The 25,241-nt window shown below is 42.4% G+C and overlaps 1 protein-coding gene across 2 annotated transcripts in view; it reads left to right on the forward strand.

The window, feature by feature from the left end:
* The window catches only part of KCTD5 (potassium channel tetramerization domain containing 5), a 1,265,680-nt gene that overhangs the window by 549,004 nt on the left and 691,435 nt on the right, over positions 1-25,241 (forward strand). For both annotated transcript variants that reach the window (XM_044089537.1, XM_044089538.1), the window contains exon 4: positions 2,831-2,926. In XM_044089537.1, coding sequence (XP_043945472.1) covers positions 2,831-2,926 — 96 coding nt within the window. The remainder of the gene's footprint in view (positions 1-2,830; positions 2,927-25,241) is intronic.

The raw sequence follows: 25,241 nt of genomic DNA on the forward strand, positions 1-25,241 counted from the left end.
AGTATCAATTATGGCGCCCAGTTTGCAGTCATCTGCGAACTTTGTCAGCCACAATCCTTTTATGTCCTTGGTATCAAAGAACAGAGCACCAGCGGCGGAGGTATTGAAAGTACTAGGATTGATGGTAGCAGCAATTTTGGCAATCCTATTAGCAAGGATGCATATGGGAATCCTTCAATGGCTTCTATTCACGCAATGGTCTTACCAAGAGCTTCCAATGAGTCGCACGATCCTGATAACGAATTTCTGCAAGAAGGATCTTCAGTGGTGGTTGACATCTCTTCATGTCACAATAGGACGCCCCTTCCAGTTGCCACTGTGACCATGGACGCTTCCCTGATAGGGGGGGGCTTTTTCAGGGAAAGACTGCCCAAGGCACATGGACAGATCAAGAATCACATCTGCATATCAGTGTCCTGGAGAAGAGAGCAGTACTTCTAGCATTGTAGTACTTTCAGGACTCTCTTCCTCTAGGGACAATTGCAATAGACAGACAGACAACATGTCAGTGGTATGGTACCTGAACAAGCAAGGCGGGTCCAAGTCTTATCCCCTTTGCCAAGAAGCCCTCAGAGTATGGCCAGTGGGCAGTGTCATCCCAGCGCTTTCTGTTAGAAATGCACATCCCTGGCAAATCCAACGTCATAGCAGACGAGACTGAGCAGAGCAATTTTATTGCCCCACGAATGGTCCCTCAAACAAGAGGTTGCGGACAGAATTTTCCGCAAATGGGGCCAGCCTTCCTGTGACCTGTTTGCCAGTCATATCAACAACAAATGCAGAAGCTGTTTTGCCCCAATTCCCACGCCAGGTCACTCCCCGAGGGATGCTCTTGTCCACGATTGGCTCCCGGGTCTCCTCTACTCATTTCCCCCAATTCCTCTGATACCCAGATTCTTACAGAAAGCAAAGTCGCTGGGATGGACGATCATCCTTATAGCCCCTCATTGGCCTCAGCAGATTTGGTTTCCTTTTCTTTACCAACACATTCTGTAAGAGCCATGGATCCTGGACCCATTTCCGGACTTATTGACACATCCGTCAGGGGATCTTCATCCATCATTGCAGACACTGAAACTAATCGCTTGGCTGCTCCAATTCCCCGCATAGCCAGGCTTTATAATCTTTCCCATGACACTAGTCGAATTTTGTTGGCTTCCCATAAACCTTCCACTAGAAAATTGTATCCTAGTAAGTGGAAGAGATTTTCCATTTGGGCTTCTTCCCATAACATTGACCCTTACCAAGCGCCATTGTCTTCTATTTTACAATTCATGACAGAAATTTTCAACAAAGGAGCAGTAGCTGCTATGGTGCAAGTACAATTAACTGCTATATCTAATTTCTATGTAGAGATCGATGGAGTGAATATTATGGCTCACCAATTGTCTAAGGCTTTTCTAAAAGGTTGTTTTCACATGAGGCCTCCAGTGAAGACACCTTACTCTCCCTGGAATTTGTATTTTATTTTATCTCTCATCATTCTTCCACCTTTTGAGCCTGCATCATCTTGTGAACTAAAATTTCTGTCGTGGAAAACTGTCTTCCTAGTAGCCATCACTTCAGCCCACAGAGTGTCAGAGCTCCAAGCCCTATCCATTAAGCCCCCTTATATGGTCTTCCATGCTGATAGAGCATCTCTCAGGACAAGTTCATCCTTTTTGCCTAAAGTATGTTCTGAGATTAACATCAGTCAAGTCAGTGAGTTGCCCGATGTCCTTCAAGGATGCATCTGCAGTCCTTACAAATGGGTTGTAAACTCGATGTTCACAGAAAACTTGGATTTTATTTAGACAGAAGAAACCAAATCAGCTTTTTGTCTTTTTCTGAGACCAGGAAAGGTAAACCAGTTGCCAAAACAACTCTTAAGTGGCTGTCAGATTGTATCACTTACATATATTCTTGTCATAACATGCCCTTGTCTAGTAAGGTGAAGGCTTATTCAACCAGAGCAATTTCTACCTCTTCAGCCTTTCAAGCCAAATTACCTTTGGGCAACATCTGTGCAGCAGCCACATGCGCTAAACCTCACACTTTTATAACTCATTACAAAGTCGATAAGGCCTCCAGGGACGGGGCTTCATTTGGTTATACGGTTCTGAAGAGTGTACTTCCGTGAGCCACCCAAGATCAGGGTGCTAGGGACGCTACCCATGAGTGAAGAATGAACGGCGAGATTGAACAACTTCACATAAAGAAGTTATGTACTCACCATAACGTTCCATGTGAGTTGTTCCATCTTGCTTTCATTCTCACATCCCTCCCTCCTTCCCCATCCTGGCTGGCAGTTGACCTGGAGGCTGTCTTCATCCTGGTTTTTCAATGTGTTTTTCAATTCCTAGGCAGAGTAATTATTGTACTTCTATATGGTACGCAGCAAACACGGTCTGAGGTAATTCCAGCAATGCATTGTGGGATAAGGGGTTGGGTCTCTAGCTACTGGAGACCTTTGAGCTTGCTAGTTGGCCGTGTCAGAGCCGAGGATCGGCTCAGAACCCATCCGTGAAGAATGAAGGCGAGATGGAACAACTCACATTGGAACATTATGGTGAGTACATAACTACTTTTTTTTTTTTTTTTTTTTACCTATTGGTCTTCCCTTCTTGATTTAATGTACTGCGTGTGTGCCACAGAACCACTTGTAATGTGGCAAGTGGTGTGATTGTGCTTATATTTTCTTCATATACTGAATAACAGTGGCTCAAGAACTGTGCAAAAAGTTAGAGGTTAATAGTTTTACTGTCATGTTTTTGTGGATGTAGCATTTACTCTCTGAAAACTGGGGACTGCTAATGTTGTTTTTAAGGTATTTATTTCTGCTTTTTTGAAGGTGCCGGTCAAACATGTGTACAGAGTACTCCAGTGTCAAGAAGAAGAGCTAACTCAGATGGTGTCCACAATGTCTGATGGTTGGAAATTTGAACAAGTAGGTAGTAACAAACATAACTTAATTTAGCAAGCTGGGTTGGAATGTTAGTTGCTCAGATGATAAAATGACTTTGTAAAAAAGGTCATGGTGTTAACAAAAGATCATAGTAGAAAAACTGCACAGTTAATTCCAGCAAGAAACGCATCCATAGTAAAACCACTGTTTCTTTTATTGGTATAAATGCTTTGTGTAAAAACATGTGATGTGTAAGCCCTCCTGTCCCAATGTACATTTGTGTGTTTTTTTTAACTTGTAACAAGTCTCGCTCCTTGCCCTACGTAACATGCATTTCATGTTGGGTGGTCATGCTTTTGTAAGCAGTTTATTTTACAGCCATCACTGCCTTGGCAAGCATCTGCAATAACTGTAGTATGGGTGTTCATTTTGCTAGACTGAGGTTGCAAAGGGTTTTGGTACTGATTTTGTTTATTACTATATAGTCATCTCAGCATGTATGCCTTCTTATACCAGAGCACAGTATACATTTACTCCTCTACTACATGTTGAGTGAGAATGAAACTTATGATCATTCTTTAAATCTTGTGCTTGAAGCATAAATGTGTCTCTGAGCAGGGCACAGTGTAGCATGCATACACAAAATGACAAAGTTCCAGTAATCACCATTATGATTTTAGGTAAGTGGCACAAGTTATGCAGTGCAGCACAGTATATTCAATTCAGTTTGGGCTGGTCACGCAACTTCAGAGTGGCATGGTTTTACCATTTTTTAGAATTGCTGGTGTACTAACAGTTCCACTCACAAGTTTTGTGATGGAACATAACACTTCTAATCATGTTTGTGCCTTCTGGTATGCATTAAAACTTCAAATGTTTTGTTTTTAAAAGTTGCAGCTGGGTGGTCTAAACATTTTCTTGTTTTACTACATGTATACGAGTCTTAATTGTGTAGCTTTGAAATATTCATTTTAAGTCAGGTAATCCTAAGTAATCTCTTGTTGAAAGGGCCAATTTATCCCACTTAACCCTTGCTGTCTTCCCCTCCCTGATAGATACTTTCAGCTCTTTATTAATTCATAGGTGTTTATAAGGCAAATGACCACAAGGGCCTTTTTAAGCCTAGCCATGCATACCAAACCTCTGACAAGTTCTGATATCCTTGATAAGTGTAAACATGAGCCTGGGAGATGAGCCATTTACAGGTTGCCTGTGTCCATTAGAGACATAAGTACCAAACCAAGGATGAATTTCTGGTTTCCCATCCAATTGTCCAAGTTGTACTTGAATTGTGTTAGGGAGGAACTCTGCTCCACATGGATGGGGAGCCTCATCCATAGATAGGGTAGTCTTTGGGATACATACCCTTTTCTCCAGCAGGTCCTATTTATATCACAGGCAAGGTTTAATTCTTTAGAATGGGTAATTCTTGTGCTGTTTGTTTTGTGTATATGCAGGAAGTCCATCAGAGTGGGGTCCACAACTTCTCTTCTGGTTGATAAAAAAATATGCCTGATTTGTATGTAAAACATACATTAATTCTTGCGTCCGATCCTTCATATATTCTCCTACTTTACCATATTGTATCAGGGAATGCAAATTTTTCCATTGCCCTACTCATAAACCCAGTTTGCTCTGTCAAATGCTTACTCTGCATCAAGACCCATTAGCAGCATTATTTTCTTACATTCCGTTTCCCTCTGAATCATTATTGTTCTGTTAATGTCATGTTTGTCTCCCCTTCAGAAAATGACATTTATCCAATTTTGGCAACCCCTTTTCCATTCTTTTAGCTAGTATAGATGTAAGCACTTTGTAATCATAGTTTAAAATCAAAATGGGTCTGTATTAAGCTGGGTCTGATGGATCTTTATAGTCTTTATGTATTCCAGCCACCACAGATTTCTTCCAAGATTTTGGTGCTTCCCTGCCTTTTAAAATACTGTTAGACAAAACCTTGCAGATCTTTATCACTTTCTTCCCTCCAAACTTCAGCTGGAGTACCGTCTTTGCTAGAGATTTTCCTGCTGATTGATTATACATCAATGATTTTATCTCATCTCCTCCTTTCTTAACTGTAATTGTTGAACCTCATGTATCAGTAACCTTGGTGTACTTGTCTTCCTTAAACATTTCCATTTGTGCTTTCTTGATTTCCACATTTCTCTGATTTATGCAAATGTTCGAAAAATTTCTAAAATATCTCCAATACCTCTACATGATCTCCAATTTTTTTTTTTTTTTTTGCTATAAGCTCTCTAAGTTTAGCAGCAGCACTTTCTAACTTTCTTTTGCCTAAGTCATTGTGCTAAATATTTTATGCTCTGGAGTTAAGCAACTTTTTTTTATTAACAGCAGTATTTCAAAATGTATGCATATTATTCAGATTCTCCCTTATTTTCTCTTCAGCATTGTGCAGTTGTGCCTCTTGTGAGATTCTCCCTATTCTGCAATACTTTAACCTTTGTTAGCCCTTCTAAATAATTCCTATTACTTTCTAACCTTATCTTTCTTTTATTTCTACCTGATTTTTAAACTCTATTTTCATTATATCCCACTTTGTAGTTATAACTCCTAAAGAAATTTCTGTTTTTCCTAATAAGGCTCAGATAATTCCCTTTCCCATTCCTTAAATTCATCCCTTTTTAACAGGTAAGTGGAAAAGTGCCTTTGTCCCATTTTTACTTCATTCCTCTACGTTCTCATCTTGGTTTTTATTGGTTCATGAGCTGAAATAGTTATAGGATGTGTGTCCAAGCTTTCAATTAAATTAATTTGTTTTCTGTGAAATATAATTTTTATTAGTTTAGCCTAGTTTTTGTACCTTGGGGAGTATGTAAATCCTCTTGAGTTCCTACTACTGAATTCACGTCTTATTTATTTTACATTTGTTGACCGAGATTGTCCGACTAAGCTGAAGAACTTTTTTTCAGCAGAGTCCCGGGGAAAAAAGCTCCCACATATTTTACAATTTTCATTATAAATTAACATTAAACAGAAATATTACAGGATTATTGCAAGGCATTAAGTAGCAATACAGTGTTATACCGTGTCAATAATCAAGAGTGTAGCATAACTATTTCAAGATGTATAAAAAGAAATAGGTCATTAAGATGAGTATAGTCACTTTTATCATGATGTAGTTGCATGAAGACAAGACAATTACAATAGAAGGTTTCTCTTGGGTAATTTCCTTAATAGATTTTAGAAGACAGTAGAAAGAGTAGTAGAACACAGAAGCAAAAGAATCCAATGAACTCACTGGAACCAACTCTGGATACAATAAAAGCCTGTAAACTGTTGTGTGGTCAGTAGTTGGCGTTTTTTTTCACAGTTGGTTTTCGAAGATTAGAGAGAGCTAGTGAGAAGAGTGAGTTAAGGGCAGAAAGTAGATTAAGGTACGAGAAGTAGGGGATGTTGAGGAGGGAGAGTGCAGGGGCAGGACCAGTGACTTTGAAAGTGCTCTTTGGTGGCTGTCTTAAATTGTTTTGGATGTGTAAGGGTCCTGATTTCTAGTGGGAGCCTACTCCAGGCAATAGTGGGGTGATAGCTGTACCTGTTGCGTCCAAATTTAGACTTGGGTTTGTAGATTTGTAGTAGGTCTTGGTTAGAGCTTCGGATAGGTCTGGAGGGAGAAAAATGGGAGATGAGAAGGGTTAGAGCTGGGCAGTAGGAAGGCTGGTATAGGACAGAATGGATGATCTGGAACTAAGAGAGAAGAAGCTGGTGGCATAATTCAAGCCAGTTTAGGTGTTTTAGAGAGAGACAGTGATGGAATTTGCAGGTTTGTTGGGCAGCAAATCTGGCTGCCTTGTTGTAGGTAGATTCGAGTTTGGTCAGGAGTGCTGAGTTAAAATTTGTGAGAATTTGAGAATTGTACATTAGACTGGGTCGAAGGTAGGTAAGAGAGAGAGTAATCTTGGCTTCAGAGGTCAGGAATTTCTTGTTACAGTAAAGGAGCCCTAGTTTTGAATGTGTCTTTTTGATAGTTATTAACTTGCAAGTCAAATTTAAGCTGATCATCGATGTTTACGCCTAAGAACTTAGTACTGGATTCTATCTGAATGGGAGTGTTAAGAGACTGTATGGAGGAGGGTTTAATATTTATGAACTTTTTAGGTAGGAAGAGAAACGGCTTTGTTTTTTTAGAGTTAAGGATGAGCTGATTGTTGGAGTGCCATGTTTCAACAAAGTTAAAAGATGCCCGAGTAGCTGAGAAGAGCTTAAGAGGGAGAGTTGGCTGTGGGATGACTGCAGAGTCATCTGCGTATTGCACCAAAGATGACTGAGGACAGGAGGTATAGAGCTGATTTGTAAAGATATTAAAAAGTAAAGGCCCTAGGATAGACCCTTGAAGTACACCCATTTTGACAGGGAGAGGAGGGGAGAGTGCCATCTTACTGATTGAGATATATCAGTGAGGTAGCTGGAGAACCATGCAACAGTATTAGAGGAGAAGTTGAGGTTATGCAGTTTGTGCAGCAGAAGAGAGTGAGACGGTGTCGAAAGCTTTTGAGAGGTCCAAGAATAGGCAAGAAATAAGTTTATGGTCGTCCATGGCTATAGAGACTGTGTTGAGGAAGGCTAATAGAGTTGTAGAGGTGCTATGTTTGGGTCTGAAGCCATGTTGAGTGGGTGTAAACAGATTTTCCTGTATTAAATACTGCATAACTTGTTTATGAATACATTTTTCTAGTACTTTAGAGAGAGGGGATACGATAGCGATAGGTCTAAAGTTGGAGATATCCAGAGGAGTTGCCTCTTTTGTGTATAGGTAGAGTGTAGCATTGTTTCCAGATGGAAGGGTCTTTAGATTCAGTGAGAGAGCGATTTAATTAGGATAGATACAGGGAGAACAAGAGTCAGCTGCTAGTAGAAGAAAAGTGGAAGGAATATTGTCAGCTGATGCTGAGCATGGTTTTAAATTAGAGTAGAGTTTTGATGTAGCTAGTAGGTACAGGTTTGAGGGAGAAGGTATTTGAGGAGGTAGTATCAGGAGTAGGTTCATAAAAGTTGGAGATGTTGGTAGTAGAGGAGTTTGGGTTAGCGTTCAGTAACTTACATATTGAATCGATAAAATAGGTATTGAAGATAGTGGCAGTTTCTTCAGATGTCTTGTCTGGGCATGGATTGGGGGAGCTAAGATTACCAGGATGTAATATTTGGTTAATAGAGTTCCAGAATTTTTTAGGATTAGATTTTAGGGCTGTGGGAGGTTTGTTATAGAAGTCCTTTTTATCTTTGTGTTTTTGTCAGATTTCGGAGTTCTTTATATTTTGGTAAGTCTGCAGAGAGCTTAGTTTGTGACTGTTTTTTCCATAGTTTGTCTCTAGTTATCATAAGTGTACGAGTGGCTTTTGAAAGCCATGGAGATATGGTGGACTTAATTCGGACTTTGCGAGGGGGAGCAAGTAAGTCTAAGATGCCAAGGAAGGTCTAGGACTGCTTTTAGTGGGAGTTGGGTAGTCTTCTGTACCAAATATTTTCAAAAATTACTTCAGAAATATACCCTCATCCGATGTGGTCAGTCTTCACATAATCCTTGACTGTGGGCTCTGTTCCGAGCCTCTGAACGACTCTGCTGTTTATTTCAGCTCATGCCTTCCAAACTCTCGAGTTAGGCTCTACCCATGATGCTCCTCTGTAAATTACCCCAGATCTTGTTTGACACTTCATTGCGTCAGATGTGTCAGACCTACTCTCGAGCTTTGGCTGTTTTCACTAAGTGTTTTTTCAATTTTTCTTTTTTTTTTTTTGCTAAAGTTCAGCATATTTCTTATTTCTATTCTACCCGCTCCTCCTTCTAGCTTCTAAATGTGCATGAGAGTGACTTTCCTCTCTATTCCTTTCTACCATTAGGTAGCCTTTTTTTCGTACCATTGTTGGTACCTTCTTTCGCATTTCTGCACCTAGAACTGAAGCCAGTTCATCATCATCCTTTTCCAAACTGAAAAAGACATCTCATTTGGTTTTGAGAAACTGCCTTCAAAATTGACCAAGCAACCTTCACTGTCAACAGTTTTCTTGGCCACAGATAGGTTACTCCTCAACAAAAACTTTGGGACCGACATCTGAACCTTTGGTGCCAGTAGCTTTATCGGTACAGAAGCAGTGTACTATTCATAGTTTACCAAGGCCCACATATTCGCCATCAGTGGATCCTTTTGCTGATAGGCCACCCGGTTCATTCTTAGAACTGAGACCTCCCTGGCCTGTCTCCATTTCATCTATTTGATCCACTAAGAGTCTTTTGGAATCTGACATTGGGACTAGTCAGTCAGCTCCTGACCATGATGGGATTGCACCCACCTTCGGTTCCAAGCCATCTTGGCACCGGAACCAGTCCTTTACCAACACTGACACAGATTCCTCCCCCAACTCCGACTGAGCCTTTGGAGCCCCTGGAATCGACCTACCCAGCTCTGACTGTCTGGTACAGGATAGAACTTCTTCTCCGGAACTGAGGATCACCTTGAGCTCTTCTGGTTTATCAGAACTGGAGGCCTCCTGTGATTGAGGCTTCATTGCAGGCTCAGGGTGGCTGGGTTCAGCATAGATTCTTTCGGAGCCATCCATGACCCTCGGTGCCTCGGCATTCATAAACTCGACCCAGGCTTCTGCTTTGGAGGCTGCTTCCCCAGTGCGAGGTGAGACCATGGTTCTGAAGAAGTCCATTTCTGTTCCGGGTTCCGTTTCCTGTTGTGGGGGGAGGGGCAGCCTTTCGAATCATGGAGAAGGTTTTGTCCATGGTGGACATACAGTCCTTGTCTCCCCTGTTGGGCCAAACAATATCCCTGTCCCCATGACTGGAGCTTCCTCCAGCCTTATCCCTGTGACAGGGGGAACCAAAGGCACAAGAATGACCCACTTTGGTGGCTTCCTCTTCAGATACTTCCCTAGACCATCCCACCGAGGAAGTACTTGTGAAGAAAAAGTGCAAGAGGGAGCATTTAGATTTCCCTGAAGAGTCTTTCACAGAGGACACATTTCGATGAAGGGGAAGTTTCCCCTAAGTCAGTCCCTGATGATGTTTCCTTCAGGGACATCTTAGAAATCCTGAAACAGTGGGGTGGCTGGATCTCCCTTCAGCCTTCCTCAGAGGAATCTGTTTACCTGGAGGTTTTCATGCCCAGCCCTCTACCTCTTGGATCTCTATGCTTGCTGACGAGCTTATTAAACTTATTGCTCAGCAGGCTTGGAGGATTCTGGGCTCCACTGAACCCATCCCCGATAAAGCTGACAGAATTTTACCTGCCTCGAAGGATGAACAGTATTGGACCAAGGGTATTCCAGTTGACACCATCGTGATAGTGGCAGCTGCAAAAAAGGAACTTGCGGAAGACAGTGCTACTCTCCGTCCTCCTAACAAGGAGTCTGGGACTATGGATAGATTCGGGAAGTGCATGTACACTTCATCAACCTTCGCTTTCAGGTCTTTGAATTACATGGCAGACTTCACCAGGTTGCAGAGAGATCTAATTAAAGAACTTTCAGATACTCGTGCAGAAGCTGAAGGGGTTCAAGACAAAGTGACCTCTCAGCTTGCCACCCTTGAATTGATTGCCAACTTATCCATTGTCTTATTGCTCACACAGCTGAAGGCATGGTAAGATCAGCAGGTTCAGGCGTAGCCATCAGCAGACATGCCTGGATGCGCCTGTGTGACTTTGCGGAGCCATTTAAATCTTCATTTGTCAACGCTTCGTTTGACGGATCATCCCTGTTCGGACCCAAAGTGGACGGCACACTAGCCAGAAGTGAGAAAGATGGGAAGACTCTTTCTGCTATGGGCATACACTTCTCCACTCCTCAACTGCCCTACTTTAGGAACCAGAGTGTCCCTGCACTAGTCTGCCTGGATACAAATGACTACGGACAAATGGGTGCAGGGAATCATTTCCAGAGGTTACATCATTCCCCTTATAACTAACCCGAAAACACAAAAAAGACCCTTTCACAGGGAGGCAGCAGTCATAGAAATTAAAAAGACTGCTCAATAAAATAGCCATCCAAGAAGTCCCGCAGACCAAAAATGGATCTGGATTTTACTCTAGATTCTTTTTAGTGCCCAAAAAGACAGGGGACTGGAGGCCTCTTTTGGATTTCAACCAGTTAGTCAGTACAACAAACCAAGTTCCGGATGGTGTTGATACAATCAGTATTTCCGTTCTTGGAAAAAGATGATTGGATGTGCTCAGTAGATCTTCAGGATACATATTATCACATAAAAATGAACAAATGCTCCAGAAGATTCCTGTGCTTCTGGCTGGGAGTCAGTCACTCTCAGTTCAAAGCGCAGCACTTTGGTCTGACCACAGCCCCCAGGGTGTTTACCAAATGCATGGCAGTGGTAGCTGCTCCTCTCAAACTGCTGGAGTTTTGAGGTTTTCTATACCTGAATGACTGGCTGTTTATCGCTACCACCAGTCATCAACTTTTAAGTACAAGAGATTACACCCTTCATTTTTGCACTACCTTAGACATCACAGTAAATTACAAGTCACATCTCCAACCCACTCAAAACCTGGAATTTATTGGAGCCCTGTTAAACACTGTCACGGGATTTGCATCACTCCCATTAGAAAGATTCCAGAGAATCAGATCACAAGTAAACCACATTATTCAGAACAGAACTGTTCCAGTGAAGCTCATTCTACAGGTGCTAGGATCGATGGCGGCTTCTATTATATTAGTTCTCCTAGCCAGATATCCCATGCGGATTCTTCAGTGGGCTTCTAGCCTCCCAGTGGGCATTACTGAGTTGACCGATGTCCCATCAGATCCTGTTCACCATCCCTTGCAAACAAGACCTATCTTGGTGGCTCCATTCCAATGACATCTGTTTGGGCCACCCATTCCTCCTCCTCCTGTAGCCCTAGGCAATAGTGACCACGGATGCTTCCCAGATAGGGTGGGGGGCATTATCTGAGAAGGACAGTCCAAGGAATGTGGTCCCAGATGGAGGCCAGTTTGCATATAAATGTTCTAGAGACGAGGACAGTGCTCTTGGCATTGTAGGCATTTCAAGATGCCCTCCCCTTGGAAACGTGGCAATTCAGATGGACATTCAGTAGTCTGTTGTAGCAACAAACCAGGGGGAACCAAATCTTATCCACTTTGTCAAGAAGGCCTCAGAGTTTGGCAGTGGCCGACTGCTTCCAATTGCTTTCTAACAACAACTCACATTCCAAGGAGCTCCAACATGATAGCGGACAAGCTGAGCAGAACTATCCTACTGCCTCATGAGTGGTGTCTCAATTCGACAGTGGTGGAAAAGATTTTCCGGCACTGGAGTCAGCCTTGCTATGAACTGTTTGCGTCCCCACTGAACAAGTGCAGCAGATTTTTTTGCCCTAATCCCTCCTCAGAGGGAATCACCCAGAGACGCTCTTATCCATGATTGCCCCCCCCCCCGTTTTCTATATGCCTTTCCTCAGACTCCTCTGATACGTCAGTTTCTAAAGAAAGCCAAGAGGTTGAAGAAAACCGCAATCCTCATTCCTCCATTCTGGCCTTGACAGATGTGGTTTCCCTTCATTTGGCCTAATCTACTTCAGAAACCTTGGATTGTGGACCCTAGTTCCAGATGTCATATCTCACCCAGAGGGAATGGTTCATCCAATTCTCCACCATCTCAAGCTCACTGCACGGCTTCTCCAATTCCCAAGGTTGCCAGGATTTCCTCTGTTACATCACTGGTCCGACAAATTATTCTAGCTCATCACAACCCTTAACTAGAAAACTGTACCGTAGTAAATGGGGAAAAATTTCTCAGATGGGCTTTTGACAGTAATATTGACCCTTGTGCAGCTCCTGTGGATCAGTTTTAGAATTTCTGACCTGTCTTTATCAGTCTGGCTTTTCAGCTTCTACCATTAGAGTACATCTAGCTGTGATATCCAGTTTTCATACTGGTTTTGATGCGTCTTCTCTGATGTCACATAAACTGTGCAAGGCCTTTTTCAAAGGAACCCTTCTGTTAAGGCCACCCTTCAAGGAACCCAGGGCTCCAAGGGGTTTACCCTTGGTCCTAGAGTGTCACCCTATCCCCCTTTTCAACCTTCGGCCACTTGTGAATTAAAATTTTTGACCCGGAAAACTGCGTTTTTAATAGCGATCACTTCAGCCAGAAGAGTAACAGAAATTCAAGCTTTGTCCTGCAAGCCCACCTATTTAATATTTCACAAGGACAGGGTTTCTCTCAGGACTAATCCTTCCTTTTTACCCAAGATTGTTTTAGAATTTAATATCCATCAAAGTTTACACCTACCAGTCTTTTTCCCTAATTTCTCCACTAAGGGAGACTACTGTCTGCACTTATTAGTCATCCACAGGCAATTATGTTTTACTTCACAGAACAAAAGATTTCAGAAAGTTGGACCAATTGCTGCCTTTTCTTCCCTTTCTCTAGTTAACCCAGTTACTAAGGTTACTATAGCTAAATGGATTAGGGATTGCATTACCTATGTTTACAATTCAAAGGGACTTCAACCACCATGTCCTGTGAAAGCTCATTCAACGAGAGCTGTAGCTGCTTCTGCAGTTTTTCATGCCAGCGCTTCTTTAGATGACATTTGTGCAGCAGCAACATGGACATCTCCTCATGCCTTTATTACTCATTACAAATTGGATCAGGTCTCTAGGGGATGTACATCATTCAGTTCGATGGTGCTCTAGAATATTCTTCCATGAGACCTCTCAAGATACAGGTAGCTAGGGACTCTGTCCCACAGACTAGGATTACATGAAGATTGACAACATCAGATAAAGAAGTTATGTCTTAACATAAGTTATGTCTTACCATAACGTTCCATCTGTGTTGTCAGTCTTCACTAATCCATAACATTCCCCCTCCTTTCCCCTACCTAAGTCTTAGTGGACTGAATATTCCAAAGACTGGCTTCATGATACGGTTTCAGATTTGGTCTCTTATTTATTGCTGTGGTCTGTCACTTTTATGGGTAAACTTGATCTGATGTAATTTAATAGCCAAATCAGTTCTGAGGCACAGAACCAAGCCCACAGTCAAGGATTAGTGAAGATCGACAACACAGATGGAACGTTATGGTAAGACATACAGTAACTTATTTTTTTTGTTATATTTTTCCTTCTAGATCCCCCAGATACATCCTAACTGTTGCAAATCAAGTTCCAGTCCCAACCTACAAGTAATATTCTCTGATGAAAACTGATCATTTCTCCTAACATTTTCTTAAGCTCCATAATAGCAGTTTTAGGTGGAATATAAATGAATGCAACATAATCCTCTGCCCTTTTCAGTAGCCCTTTACTAGTACAAGTTTTCCATTACGTTTTTTTCCCCTCTTTTGTCACTATTGGAGATTCTGTCGCTATGTCTTACTTCCAGTTTCAAATGTTATTTCTTTACTGAACTGCTTGCCTTTGTACCTTTTAAACTTTAGATTTCCATCAACAAAGAATGCACAGTGCTCTCAAGATTAATTGCTTGCACCTGCAGATAGCACATCTCCATGAAAACAATCAGCAATGGAAAAAAAACGGCTAACAACTCTGCAGATGCATGAAGGAATGTTTGCCAATTTGACTGCAAACAGAATGTATGACTGCCTTCAGCTGCGGACATCTTGACACCCATTGAACATTTGCTAAAGGAAAAAAGCTAATGTTGCATATGCAAGAAACTTAGCACTTCTTGTAGCTTTCATCATTTTGTCTTATTTTTCAACCCTGTTTGCTTACAGAAAACACTTGGTTATGTTGTCCCCATTTCACCTTCGTTCTTGCTTGTTGGGTTAGGAGCCGATCCTCTGCTCCGACTTGGCCGATTTACTATAGCTCGAGAGCTTATACTGGCTCGAGGCCAACCCCTATCCCAGCATGCCAAGCGGTAGCTACCCAGGTCTAGTTTGTGATAGCTCGCACTAGACAATCATAGTAAATGCAAATTTTACTAAGCTCTTACACATTCAAAGGTTAGGAAGGAAAAAGGAAAAACAAGGCATGGTTAACTAACCTGGTATGTCAACAGGAAACTCGGCCAGTGTAACCAAAGAAGGAATTCCTCTTGATCCTCCAGGAAAGGGGAAGGAGGGGGGACGCAAGAGGGAAGGTGAGATGAAGGACAACAAACATGGACTGTTATGGTAGGTACATAACTTTTATTATGTTGTCCCCATCTCGCCTTCATTCTTGCTGGTTGGGACTGCATCCCCAGCACCTGGTTCTTGGGTGGCTCACTGGAATAAACTCTTCAGGACTGTGGAACCAAAGGATGACCTGTTCTGGGAGACCACATCCACTTTGTAATGAGTGATAAAGGTATGAGATTTGCCCATGTTGCTGCTGCACAGATTGAATCTAAAGGTAATTTGGCTTGGAAGGCAACAGAGATAGCCAAGGCCCTGGTAGAGTATCCTCTGGCTTTCCCTGGAAGCTTCTGGTTGCGCAAATCATAAATATAGATAATTGTATCTGACAGCCACTTTGATAAAGGTCACTTTTGAAACTGGAGAACCTTGTTTGTCAGCAAAGGATACAAAATGTATCTGATTTTCTAAAGTCCTTGGTCCTGTGTAAATAAAAGTGTAATTGTCTATGAACATCCAGTTGGTGGAGTTTATACTCTGCCTTGTTGCCATAATTGGGGAAGAATACAGGAAGCTCGATGGACTGATTTAAATTATACTCTGAACACACCTTTGGCAGGGAGGAGGGATTGGTTCCGAGTTAAACTCTATCTTTGTGGAAGATGAGATCTGGAGGGCGAATAGATAAGGCGTGTAATTCTGAATCCCGTCTAGCTGAGATAATGGCAGTCAAGAAGAGGATTTTCCAAGACAGAAATTTCAGGGGATAAGATGATGCTGATTCAAAGGGTGGAAGAATCAGAGAGGCTAAAACAAAGTTTAGGTCCCGGAGGGGTTCTCTTACCTGGGGCTGTAAAAGGGTTGTACCTCGTAAGAATGCTTTGCATAACTTATGGGACATATTACAGCCCAACTCTACCGCATGAAAATTGGAGATGACAGCCAGTTGGATCCTGATGGTAGCTGCAGCTGCCCCTTGTTCTAGCGTTTCGGCCAGGAAATCAAGAATCTTAGAAACAGGAGCAGTGAGGGGATCAGTGTCATTTTTCTTTGCCCAAAAAGAGAACCTCTTCCATTTGCTAGTGTAAATCTTTCTGGTAGTGGGCTTGTGAGAAGACACCAGGATGTGCTGTACTGCCAGGGAAATTTTGGGAAGCCTGGCTAAGATTGGAAGTGGAGAAACCAAGCTGTCTGCTTGAGAGTTTGGAGGGAGGGGTGGGGCACGCCCAACTGATGCATCAGGAGGTCCAGAACTGGTTCCAAGATCCAAGGCTCCACTTGTAGATGATGGCAGGAAAAGGGAATCATATCTGATGAGACCAGTAAGGAGCAATGAGGATGAGCTTTGCAACCCAGCGACTTTGCTTTCTGAAGTACCTTTGGGATCAGAGGAAAAGGTGGGAAGGCATAAAGCAGTCCCAGAGGCCAATCGTGAACAAGTGCATCCCTGGGTGACTGTCCCGGTGGGGGGACTAAGGTGAAATAGCTGCTGCATTTTTTGTTGAGGGGAGTGGCAAAAAGATCACAGCATGGCTGGCCCCATTTGCGAAAAATCAAGCCCGCAACTTCTTGCTTCAGGGACGCCTCGTGAGGCATGAGGATAGCCCCGCTGAGTTTGTCCGCTATCACGTTGGATTTCCTGGGAATGTGCGTCACAGTCAGAAAACTTTGGGAAGACATCGCCCATTGCCATACTCGAAGAGCCTCCCGACACAAGAGGTAATATTTGGTCTGCCTTGTTTGTTGATGTACCATACCACTGACATATTGTCTGTCTGAATTGCAATAGTTTCAGTAGATAGTCTTTAAGTACTTGCAATACCGGAAGCACCACTCTCATCTCTAGAACATAGATGTGCAAGTGGTACTTGTGTGTCTGCCACATTCCTTGGACAATCTTTCCCAGGTAATACACCCCCCCACCCCCACCCTATCTGGGAGGTGTCAGAAGTCACTGTGGCTACTGGATGGGGGTCTAGAAATGGTCTGCCCAGAGTCACCTGGGGGGGGGGGGTGGGCGACAAGCCACCATACTAAGTCCTTTTTGCAGGATACTGTGATCGAGATCATATGTCACATTGGTAAATCCTGGAACAATCATTGACCGAAAAGAAGCCACTGCAGAATTCTCATGTGGAAGCGAGCCATAGGGACTAGAATAATTGCTGCAGCCATTGAGCCAAGGACTTTCAATACCTCTTTTTCCTGAACTCTCTTCTTTTTCACGAGGAATGAAACTTGCTGATGAATTGTTGAAGCCCTGTCTTGAGGCAGCTTTGCTATCATGGCTCTTGTATCTAAGTCTGCCCCTATGAAGGTTAATACACTGACAAGGCAACAAGGCAAACTTTTCATAGTTTATGGTGATGCCTAGCTGGGAACAGGTTTGAATTGTGTAGTCCCATGCTTTGATCACTTGATGCTCGGTGGTAGCAGTGAGAAGCCAGTCGTCTAGATATGGAAACACCGGGAATCCTAGATGTCTCAGGTGAGCGGTGACCACTGCCATACACTTGGCGAACACCCTGGGGGCTGTGGTGAGACCAAAAGGCAGAGCTCTGAGCTGATGACCGGCTCCCAGCCAGAAGCGTAGGAATCTCCTGGATCACTTGTCCATTTTTATGTGGTAGTACGCATCCTGGAGTTCGATGGAGCACATCCAATTATCCTGACCCAAAAAGAGGAGAATGGACTGCAGTGTTACCATCTGGAACTTTGCTTTTTTTACTGATTTGTTTAGCTTGCTGAGATCCAAGATGGGTCTCTTTTTTTTGAAACTAAAAAGAACCTTGAGTAAGTTACGGATTCAATTTGGTCTGTAGGGACTTCTTGGATGGCTCTTTTTTCAGGCAACCTTTGTACTTCTAGGGTTGCTTGATCCCAAAGACTGGGTGGAACTTCTGGGATTGAACGTTTTGTTCTTGAGGGGGGTAACTTGGAAAAGGGAATTTTGCAACCCCTGGATATTATCGACCGTACCCATGCATCTTTCGTAATTACTTGCCAGGCTGTTTGGTACAATGATACTCTGCCCCCGACTGCTACCAGAGGCAAACAGTCAGGCCTCCCTTCAGGAGTGCTGGATGGGCCTAGCAGAAAACGTTTCTCTGTCGCCCTGCTGTTTTGGACCCCCCCCCTTGCCACAAGGTCAGTGTCTTCAGTTATTGTTTCCCCCTCTGCCCCTGGGAAAAATTCTCCATGTGTGTCAGGCGAAGCTCCCTGGGATTTTCGAAACCACATTTTTCCAGTCTTCTGACCTTTAGGGTAGGGTCTAGATGGAGTGGAAAAAATGGACTCCCACAGCAGAGAGAGTCTTGCCATCCTTTTCACACCTGGTGAGTCTCTCTCTTACCCGAGGCCCAAACAAGGATGAGCCATCAAAAGGGGTATTGATAGAGGAGGACTTGAAGGACTCCGCAAATTGACAAAGGCGCAACTTCGCAAATTGATAAAGGCGCATCCAGGAGTGTTTCTGCAAAGCAACTCTGGTACCTGCTGCCCTACTCACTCCATCTGCCACATAAGATATGAGCCTCATGGAGGAGTTAACCACTGAAGTCAAGGTTGTAAGCTGGGAAGCTGCCCTATTCACAACTCCCTCAGCTGTAGGATCCTGCAGAGTATCTCCCAACTCTTTTAGGAGATCCTTCTGAAGTCGTGTGAAGTGTGACAAATAATTCAGAGACCTGAGTATAAAGGTCACCGAAGAGAACATACGCTTCCCATACCTGTCCATCGTATGTGACTCCTTGTTCAGCAGATGGACAGATGAAGTTTCCGCAAGTTCCTTCTTAGTGGCTGCAGCCACCACAATAGCGTCAACAGGAACCCCTTTGGAAAGAAAGGAATTGTCTTCGGGGGCAGTTATAAATTTATTTGGTCTCTGTGGAACTGGTTCCATGGTCTCTGAAGTGCTCCATGCCTGCCGACTCACTACAGACAAATGTGAGTCAAAAGGCAGAGACACCCAAGAGGTGGAGGGTCAGGAAGCAAATGCGTCCAGGTAGACAGACTCCTCCTCAGAAGGGGATAGAAACTTCCAGCCACCCCTCTGTCTAAGGATTTCCAAGATGTCCGAAAAGGAGACATCCTCAGAGGGGGATGAAGGACAACAAACATGGAACATTATGGTAGGTACATAACTTTTTTTTTTTTTTTTTTTTAGATTAAGCCAAGGGCATTAATCCAGACATTCTCCTTTTTTAAGAATAAGAGAAAGCATCTCCCCACCCCCAGCAGGCCAGGATTACAACATATTAACTTAAAAATTGCTTTTGTCCAGCCTTCCTTCTTTTTACATTGTAAAGCCTTTATTTCTTACAACTAAGAAAAAGTACTTGTTTAATATCTACATGTAATGATCACTGAAAAGTCTCACCATTACCCCTACATTTAAAATACCCCTGACTACGTACTACTCAAAACTGCTTTACTATGTAACATGCAGTTTAGATATTGAAATGTTTCAAACAAATACTAGTAAGAACAAAAATTGTTTTACCTAGTTACCTTTTTTCCTTAATGACAGTGTGGTATGTGCTTTACAGTCTTCCCAGAAGTTTAATAGTCAACAAAAGTCCATTTTTTCTCCGCCACTTTTCTTGCAAAGCCATATTTCACAAGTTAGTGATTGATGCTTTAAAACCTCACATTTATTTGCTAATATCAGTGTTGCTGGTTTTCCTGTTCATCTCCCAGTGCCAGACTCTGTTTCATGTCCAAGATGCTCTTGATTCTTCTAGTCAACTCCTATATTTTTTTTGTCTCAAGCATTTTTCTTTGGAACATTTGAAATTGTTTCACTGGCAAAGTCTCTCTGACCTTGACTGTCAGAAGAATGAGAAGCAGAATCCCCTTTTGTTTGACGTCTCACTTTGTTGGATAAACTTTTGTATTCCCTCCTTAGCCTGTTCTGCATTAAAAAAATGTCTATTCCAGGAAAAAAATTTCTGAAGACAGCTAGATACAGCAGTTTGAATGTCGTATCTGCATCTCAACATTCCTTGATTGCTGGGATAAATTTGCTTCTCTTCAGTGAATAACAAACACTCTTGCTGTCTCCAATTTTTGATACCTTTCTTCCACAGTTTTGTTAGGATCAAGTCTTTCTGCTGGTACAATTGCATCTTTAATAATGTAGGTCTTGGCTGTTTTTCATGGCCTTTCAGTTAACAAATCCTGCTATGGAATATCATTCCAGTTGGATATTTGTGCTTTTCTTCCAGTTTCACTGATGCAGCAAAAAAATCTCAGGTTTTCTGTGTGTGCTTTCTTCTAACTACCATTTTTTGAAATGGCAAATCATACTCGGCCAGCCTGTTCTTCATTTCAACCACTGATTTTTGCAGTTTTATCACTTCAACTGAACATCTAGTTAAAGCTTCTTCTACTGTGCCCAGCCTTTTGTTATTTGAGTTGTTATACTGCTTCAGCGTGTTTCGTTTATTTTAATCACCTGCAAGTACATCTGATTTATTTTTTCCTCTGTGTTACTGGAAACCATCTATTGTACCACAGCTGAAGCTCAAACTACTTTTTCTCAACAGTTACAGGATTCTTCCCAGTCAGTGTTTTCTCTTCAACCTTTCTAGTCTGTTTTCTTTCAGGTTCTCTAAATGTCTTTTTTCTGGCATCCAGTGTACTTACTAGCCAGTAACTGGATTTTACTCAAGCTGGCAGATTTATTGATTCTTATTTCTCAGTTTCTTTTTTCATGCTAGGAGAGCTGAATAAGCTGCTGATCACTGTGCAGCCATCTTGGAAGTCCCCTTGTAGAGAGGAGTATTGATGTTTCATGACTGTCTTCACAAGAAAAGTTCATAGCATGTACCTTCACCTATATTCCAACTGATTCTCATCTTCAGTTTTTCTCCTTTGGCCTGTTTTTTTTTCTCTCTCCTGTAGTTTTTCACAAAAGTTCTCTTTGGCAGTGCAAAATAATTTGCAGTTGAATAAGGGTCTCTATTTACCTAGTTTGCCAAGCAGTGTAAATAACCTCTTTCCCTTGGGCTGAAAATGTCTTTTTTTTTCCTTTCAGAAAGTTCCTTTAAAAGATAAGCCAATTTAAGCATTTTTTTTCAGTAGTGGGAATAAAAATCATTTTCCTGCATAGTGGGTAAGTAACGTGTTTAGTGTTTCACTAGAAACTGACTGAGCATGCAGTAAAGTTGCATCCATCTGGAGAAACCCAACATTTGAGTTAACTGTATAGGAAGTAAGGGATAGAAGTGCCAGGCTGGTTCACAAAACTTAAACAATGAATCCTAGAGGTGATGTGAAATCATGTGTTGGACCTATGAGGATTTTGCAGTAAGTTAAATGTTTGTTCATACTTTCAGTACAAGACAGGCTAAAGCATTAAAAAGTGCATTTACGTTTGTGGTCAGACCCACGGTCATATAACTTTTAACTTTTTTGTAGTAAAGTTATCATTGTTTCAAATCACAACCTTAGAGACTGTGCAAAGATGCTACAGTGAAGATTTTTTTTTTCTTTGGCAGATTAAAGGCACTGGATCTCTATACTGTATTGTATGGATTAGTAAGGGGAAAATTTATGCTTGGCTTTTAAGGCCCACAGTAAATGAGCTAAAGAATGAAATTTGGTTAAGTATAGCTGAACCACTCCCATAACTAAGAAATAGAGTATATTATGTTATAGTGAATATTAGAACAGTTAAGAGACAACTTTGTGATGCAGTTTCTACTAAATATGGAACAAACTTCAGATCTATCGGAGAGATTCTAGCAAATATAAGCGTAGAGTGGATAAGTGCATAAGAGATGAGTATAAAGCTGGTATGTTGGAGACTGGAATACTGATGGCCTAGAAGACCATTTTTGCAATCGAGTAATAAGACCATGAAACTAGTGGAAGGCCTTCATCAGAAGTTACTAAGTTATTCATGTCAGGGCATAATGCTTTGATACCAACCTGTTTCTGTAAAGGGAAAAGAGAGTGCATTATTTCTTTTCCATTGGCTTAAAAAATTAAAATACTAGATAAAATGCTTGTAGCTCAAGTGTTTAGAGCTATGATGCTCAGAGAAGTGTGTGAGTGTTGGTGTGTGTGAGTGTTGGTGTGTGTGAGTGTTGGTGTGTGTGAGTGTTGGTGTGTGTGCGTGTTGGTGTGTGTGCGTGTTGGTGTGTGTGTGCGTGTTGGTGTGTGTGCCTGTTGGTGTGTGTGCCTGTTGGTGTGTGTGCCTGTTGGTGTGTGTGCCTGTTGGTGTGTGTGCCTGTTGGTGTGTGTGCCTGTTGGTGTGTGTGGGGTGTGTGCGTGTTGGGGGTGTGTGCGCGTGTGTGCGTGTGTGTTTGTGTGTTGGGAGGGTGTGTGTGCGTGTGTGTTTGTGTGTTGGGAGGGTGTGTGTGCGTGTGTGCGTGTGTGTTTGTGTGTTGGGGGTGTGTGTGTGTGTGTGTGTGTTGGGGGGGTGTGTGTTAGTGTCAGCCTGAACTTTGAAGGCTGGGAACATGGCCATATGATTGAGAGGTCCTCCTTAAATGATAGTATAGAGGCAGTAATTATTTAAAGGAGAAGGGAAGAATCTGGCGTTATTTCAGGTCATCTAGTCCAGCACTTTGGAAAAACATCACATTTTGTAAAGATGTGTGGGAAGGTTAGTTAAAATTCAGAAAAAGAAAATAAAAAGTTGTACTTCATAATGTACTGGTTAAAGTATGAAATCTGTGTGTATGTATACGCTTGTAATAAAAGGTGTATGTCAATTACTCGAAGGGCCAAATTGTCAAAACTCATTGGTTCGTTGGAGATTACTAGGCTAATGATTAAGGAGCCCTGACAAGCCTAGCCAGTATAACTCTGTTTTACCCAATATTTTGCCCCTAGGTGCAAGAGGATGGCATGAATTTGTGCCTATGCACTGAGTATCTTATTATTCGTAAGGGACATAGATAACTACCCCAGTTATGAATTTATCCCCCATCCATTGATCCAAATTGTTTGAAGAAGGCCAGGGAAGGGCTCTGCTTAATGTGAATAAGAAGCATGTTGCAAAGAAGGGCCAGTTTCTGACAGACACATCTGTCTCTCCAGCGTGTTTTATTCGAGTTGCTGACTAAATTTAGATCCCTAGATTTGGTGACCCTCATGCTGTTTGACTTGTGGATGTGTAGCAGCTCCATTATGGCTGGATTTGTGAGTGCTTGTACATCAAGCATAGGTCACCCCTTAATAGTCTATACTAGACGGGAGTAAAATGATGTGGCTTTTAGCCTATTTGCATAGGACGTGTTGTTTACACCCTGTATTTTCTTCATGAGGAAGCTCTGAGGTTGCTTTAGCTACAGTAAGTGCCTAGTTAAGTACATGCCAAGTGGCGCACTGTATTCTCTTGTCAGTCTAATGAGGACTTGAGTACAGCAGGACTATCATTTCTTTGGATCTGGATGACATACCTTTACTTATAAGTTGTGCCATGTACTTCCTTACCACTGTGGGTACATGGCAGTCAAAGTTCAGGCTATTTTTTGACTGTGTACCTAGATCTCTCACCTTGGATTCTACTCTTATGAGTGTGCTATCAATGATGTAATTTGCAGGGGTATTTCACGTCCCAGTGGTTATGATGATGCATTTTTTCGCAGGGTCTCTGACTTTTTCCCCTTTAGATTTGCAAAAAAATACTAAATGAAAACTCCATCCAAGCTAGAGCTTCCAATGAGTGACCTCCCAAACCTCCTGTAACAGAGGCACATGGGATGTATGCAAATGACCCTTATGAACATTAGGTGTTTCAGCTATATGGCGATTCTGATTGCCCATGACTTTTACATTTCAAGTCGTTTTAATGGACAATATCAGGCCAATAAAGCCAAACCCCACTAGCTATGGATATGCATATTTCGGCCTTATAACCTCGTCAGCATAGCATAAGCAGAGTGTTCGACTAAGCATAAGAAACACAGGGATGTTCTTCGTGTTTCACTGTTGCAGTTATTACATTTGGGTTATCCTGTTGGCAGGTTGCCCTCAGTCGGCCTGAATTCCAAAGTCTTGGGTCCTGCGTCGGTTGCTGTCACCTCTTCTCTGACGTCAGGTCGTCAGGGTTATAAAAGATGCAGCCGACGCAATTTTATTCAGTCTTTCTTGCTGCGTGGTGCCCGAAGCAGAAGCAGTTCACAAGTGCCAGTCGGCCGACTCCTGAGATTTTCGTGTTCGAGTTTCAAATCCGAAGTCTTCATTAAAAGCGAAGTACCCCATTGGGGAAACTTTTTTTCTTGCTCCAGACCGATGTCAGAAAAAGTTAATAATTGTATTTCTTGTGGGAAGCAAATACCTCATCAGGACTTTCATTCTTACTGTATTCCTTGCCTAGGCCCTGACCACGACGTTGCTAGTTGTCGGTTTTGTGCTAGATTTAACCAACACATTATTAAGCGTTGGTACGATTTTGCATTAAGCTATTTTGGGCGAAGATTTAATTATACAATGTCGTCGGATAGTCATCCGACTACCGGAGTTAATAAAAAACGCAAAGAAAAAGGCAACCGAGGTCCAAAACAGACGACGAAGCTTCTCCTAAGCAAGTTGCCGGTTCACAGTGAGGTGCTTTCGCAGCCCCTAACGCCCGCTGCTTTAGAGTCGTTGGCCAGGCCGCTGAAAACTCAAGATATTGGAGCCTCGAAGATTATTCCCTCAGATGGGTCTGGAGCCGCTGAACACGCTTCAGCTTTTGAGGGTGTATTCAGACCTAAACAATTCTATATAAAACCAACTTCAAAGACACAGACTAAAACACCTTTAAAGGCAAAGAAACAAGTTCACCAGCCACAAAGACAGGCCTCCATGCCCAAAAAACAGATGCTCAAAATGGCCGAAGACTTAATTACCTTGATCAGGGGTTCCCATCCCCCTCCTGATAAGAGGCCTAGGCAAGAGACGGACTATGAATCTTCAGATCAGGTTTCTATTTCTTCAGATTCCTCTTCTGATCAGGAATATTCGCTACCCCCCTATGAGGATTCTGATGCTGAAGAATCAATTCCTTCAGCCTCTCCTCCTGAGGACTACTCTTTTGGGGAAATCTTGCATACCATGAGGGAGCACTTCCACTGGGAGAGCCAAGATTTTTCAGAATCTAAGAAAAGGCTCAGAGACTTTCTTTTACTACTTCAACATAGGCCTCTAGCTATTCTACCTGTGTAGGACATTGTAGATGATGTGTTCTCTGAGTCTAGTCTGACCTCTGGCTCTTTACCTCCAGCTCCTGTTAAGCCGGACAGATACTACAAGGTCCCTGACTCTCATAAATTCCTTTTCAAAAACCCTACTGC

This window comes from Protopterus annectens, chromosome 12.part0 (genome assembly GCF_019279795.1).
Source record: "Protopterus annectens isolate FY-2018-M chromosome 12.part0, PAN1.0, whole genome shotgun sequence".
Classification (NCBI taxonomy): Eukaryota; Metazoa; Chordata; order Ceratodontiformes; family Protopteridae; genus Protopterus; species Protopterus annectens.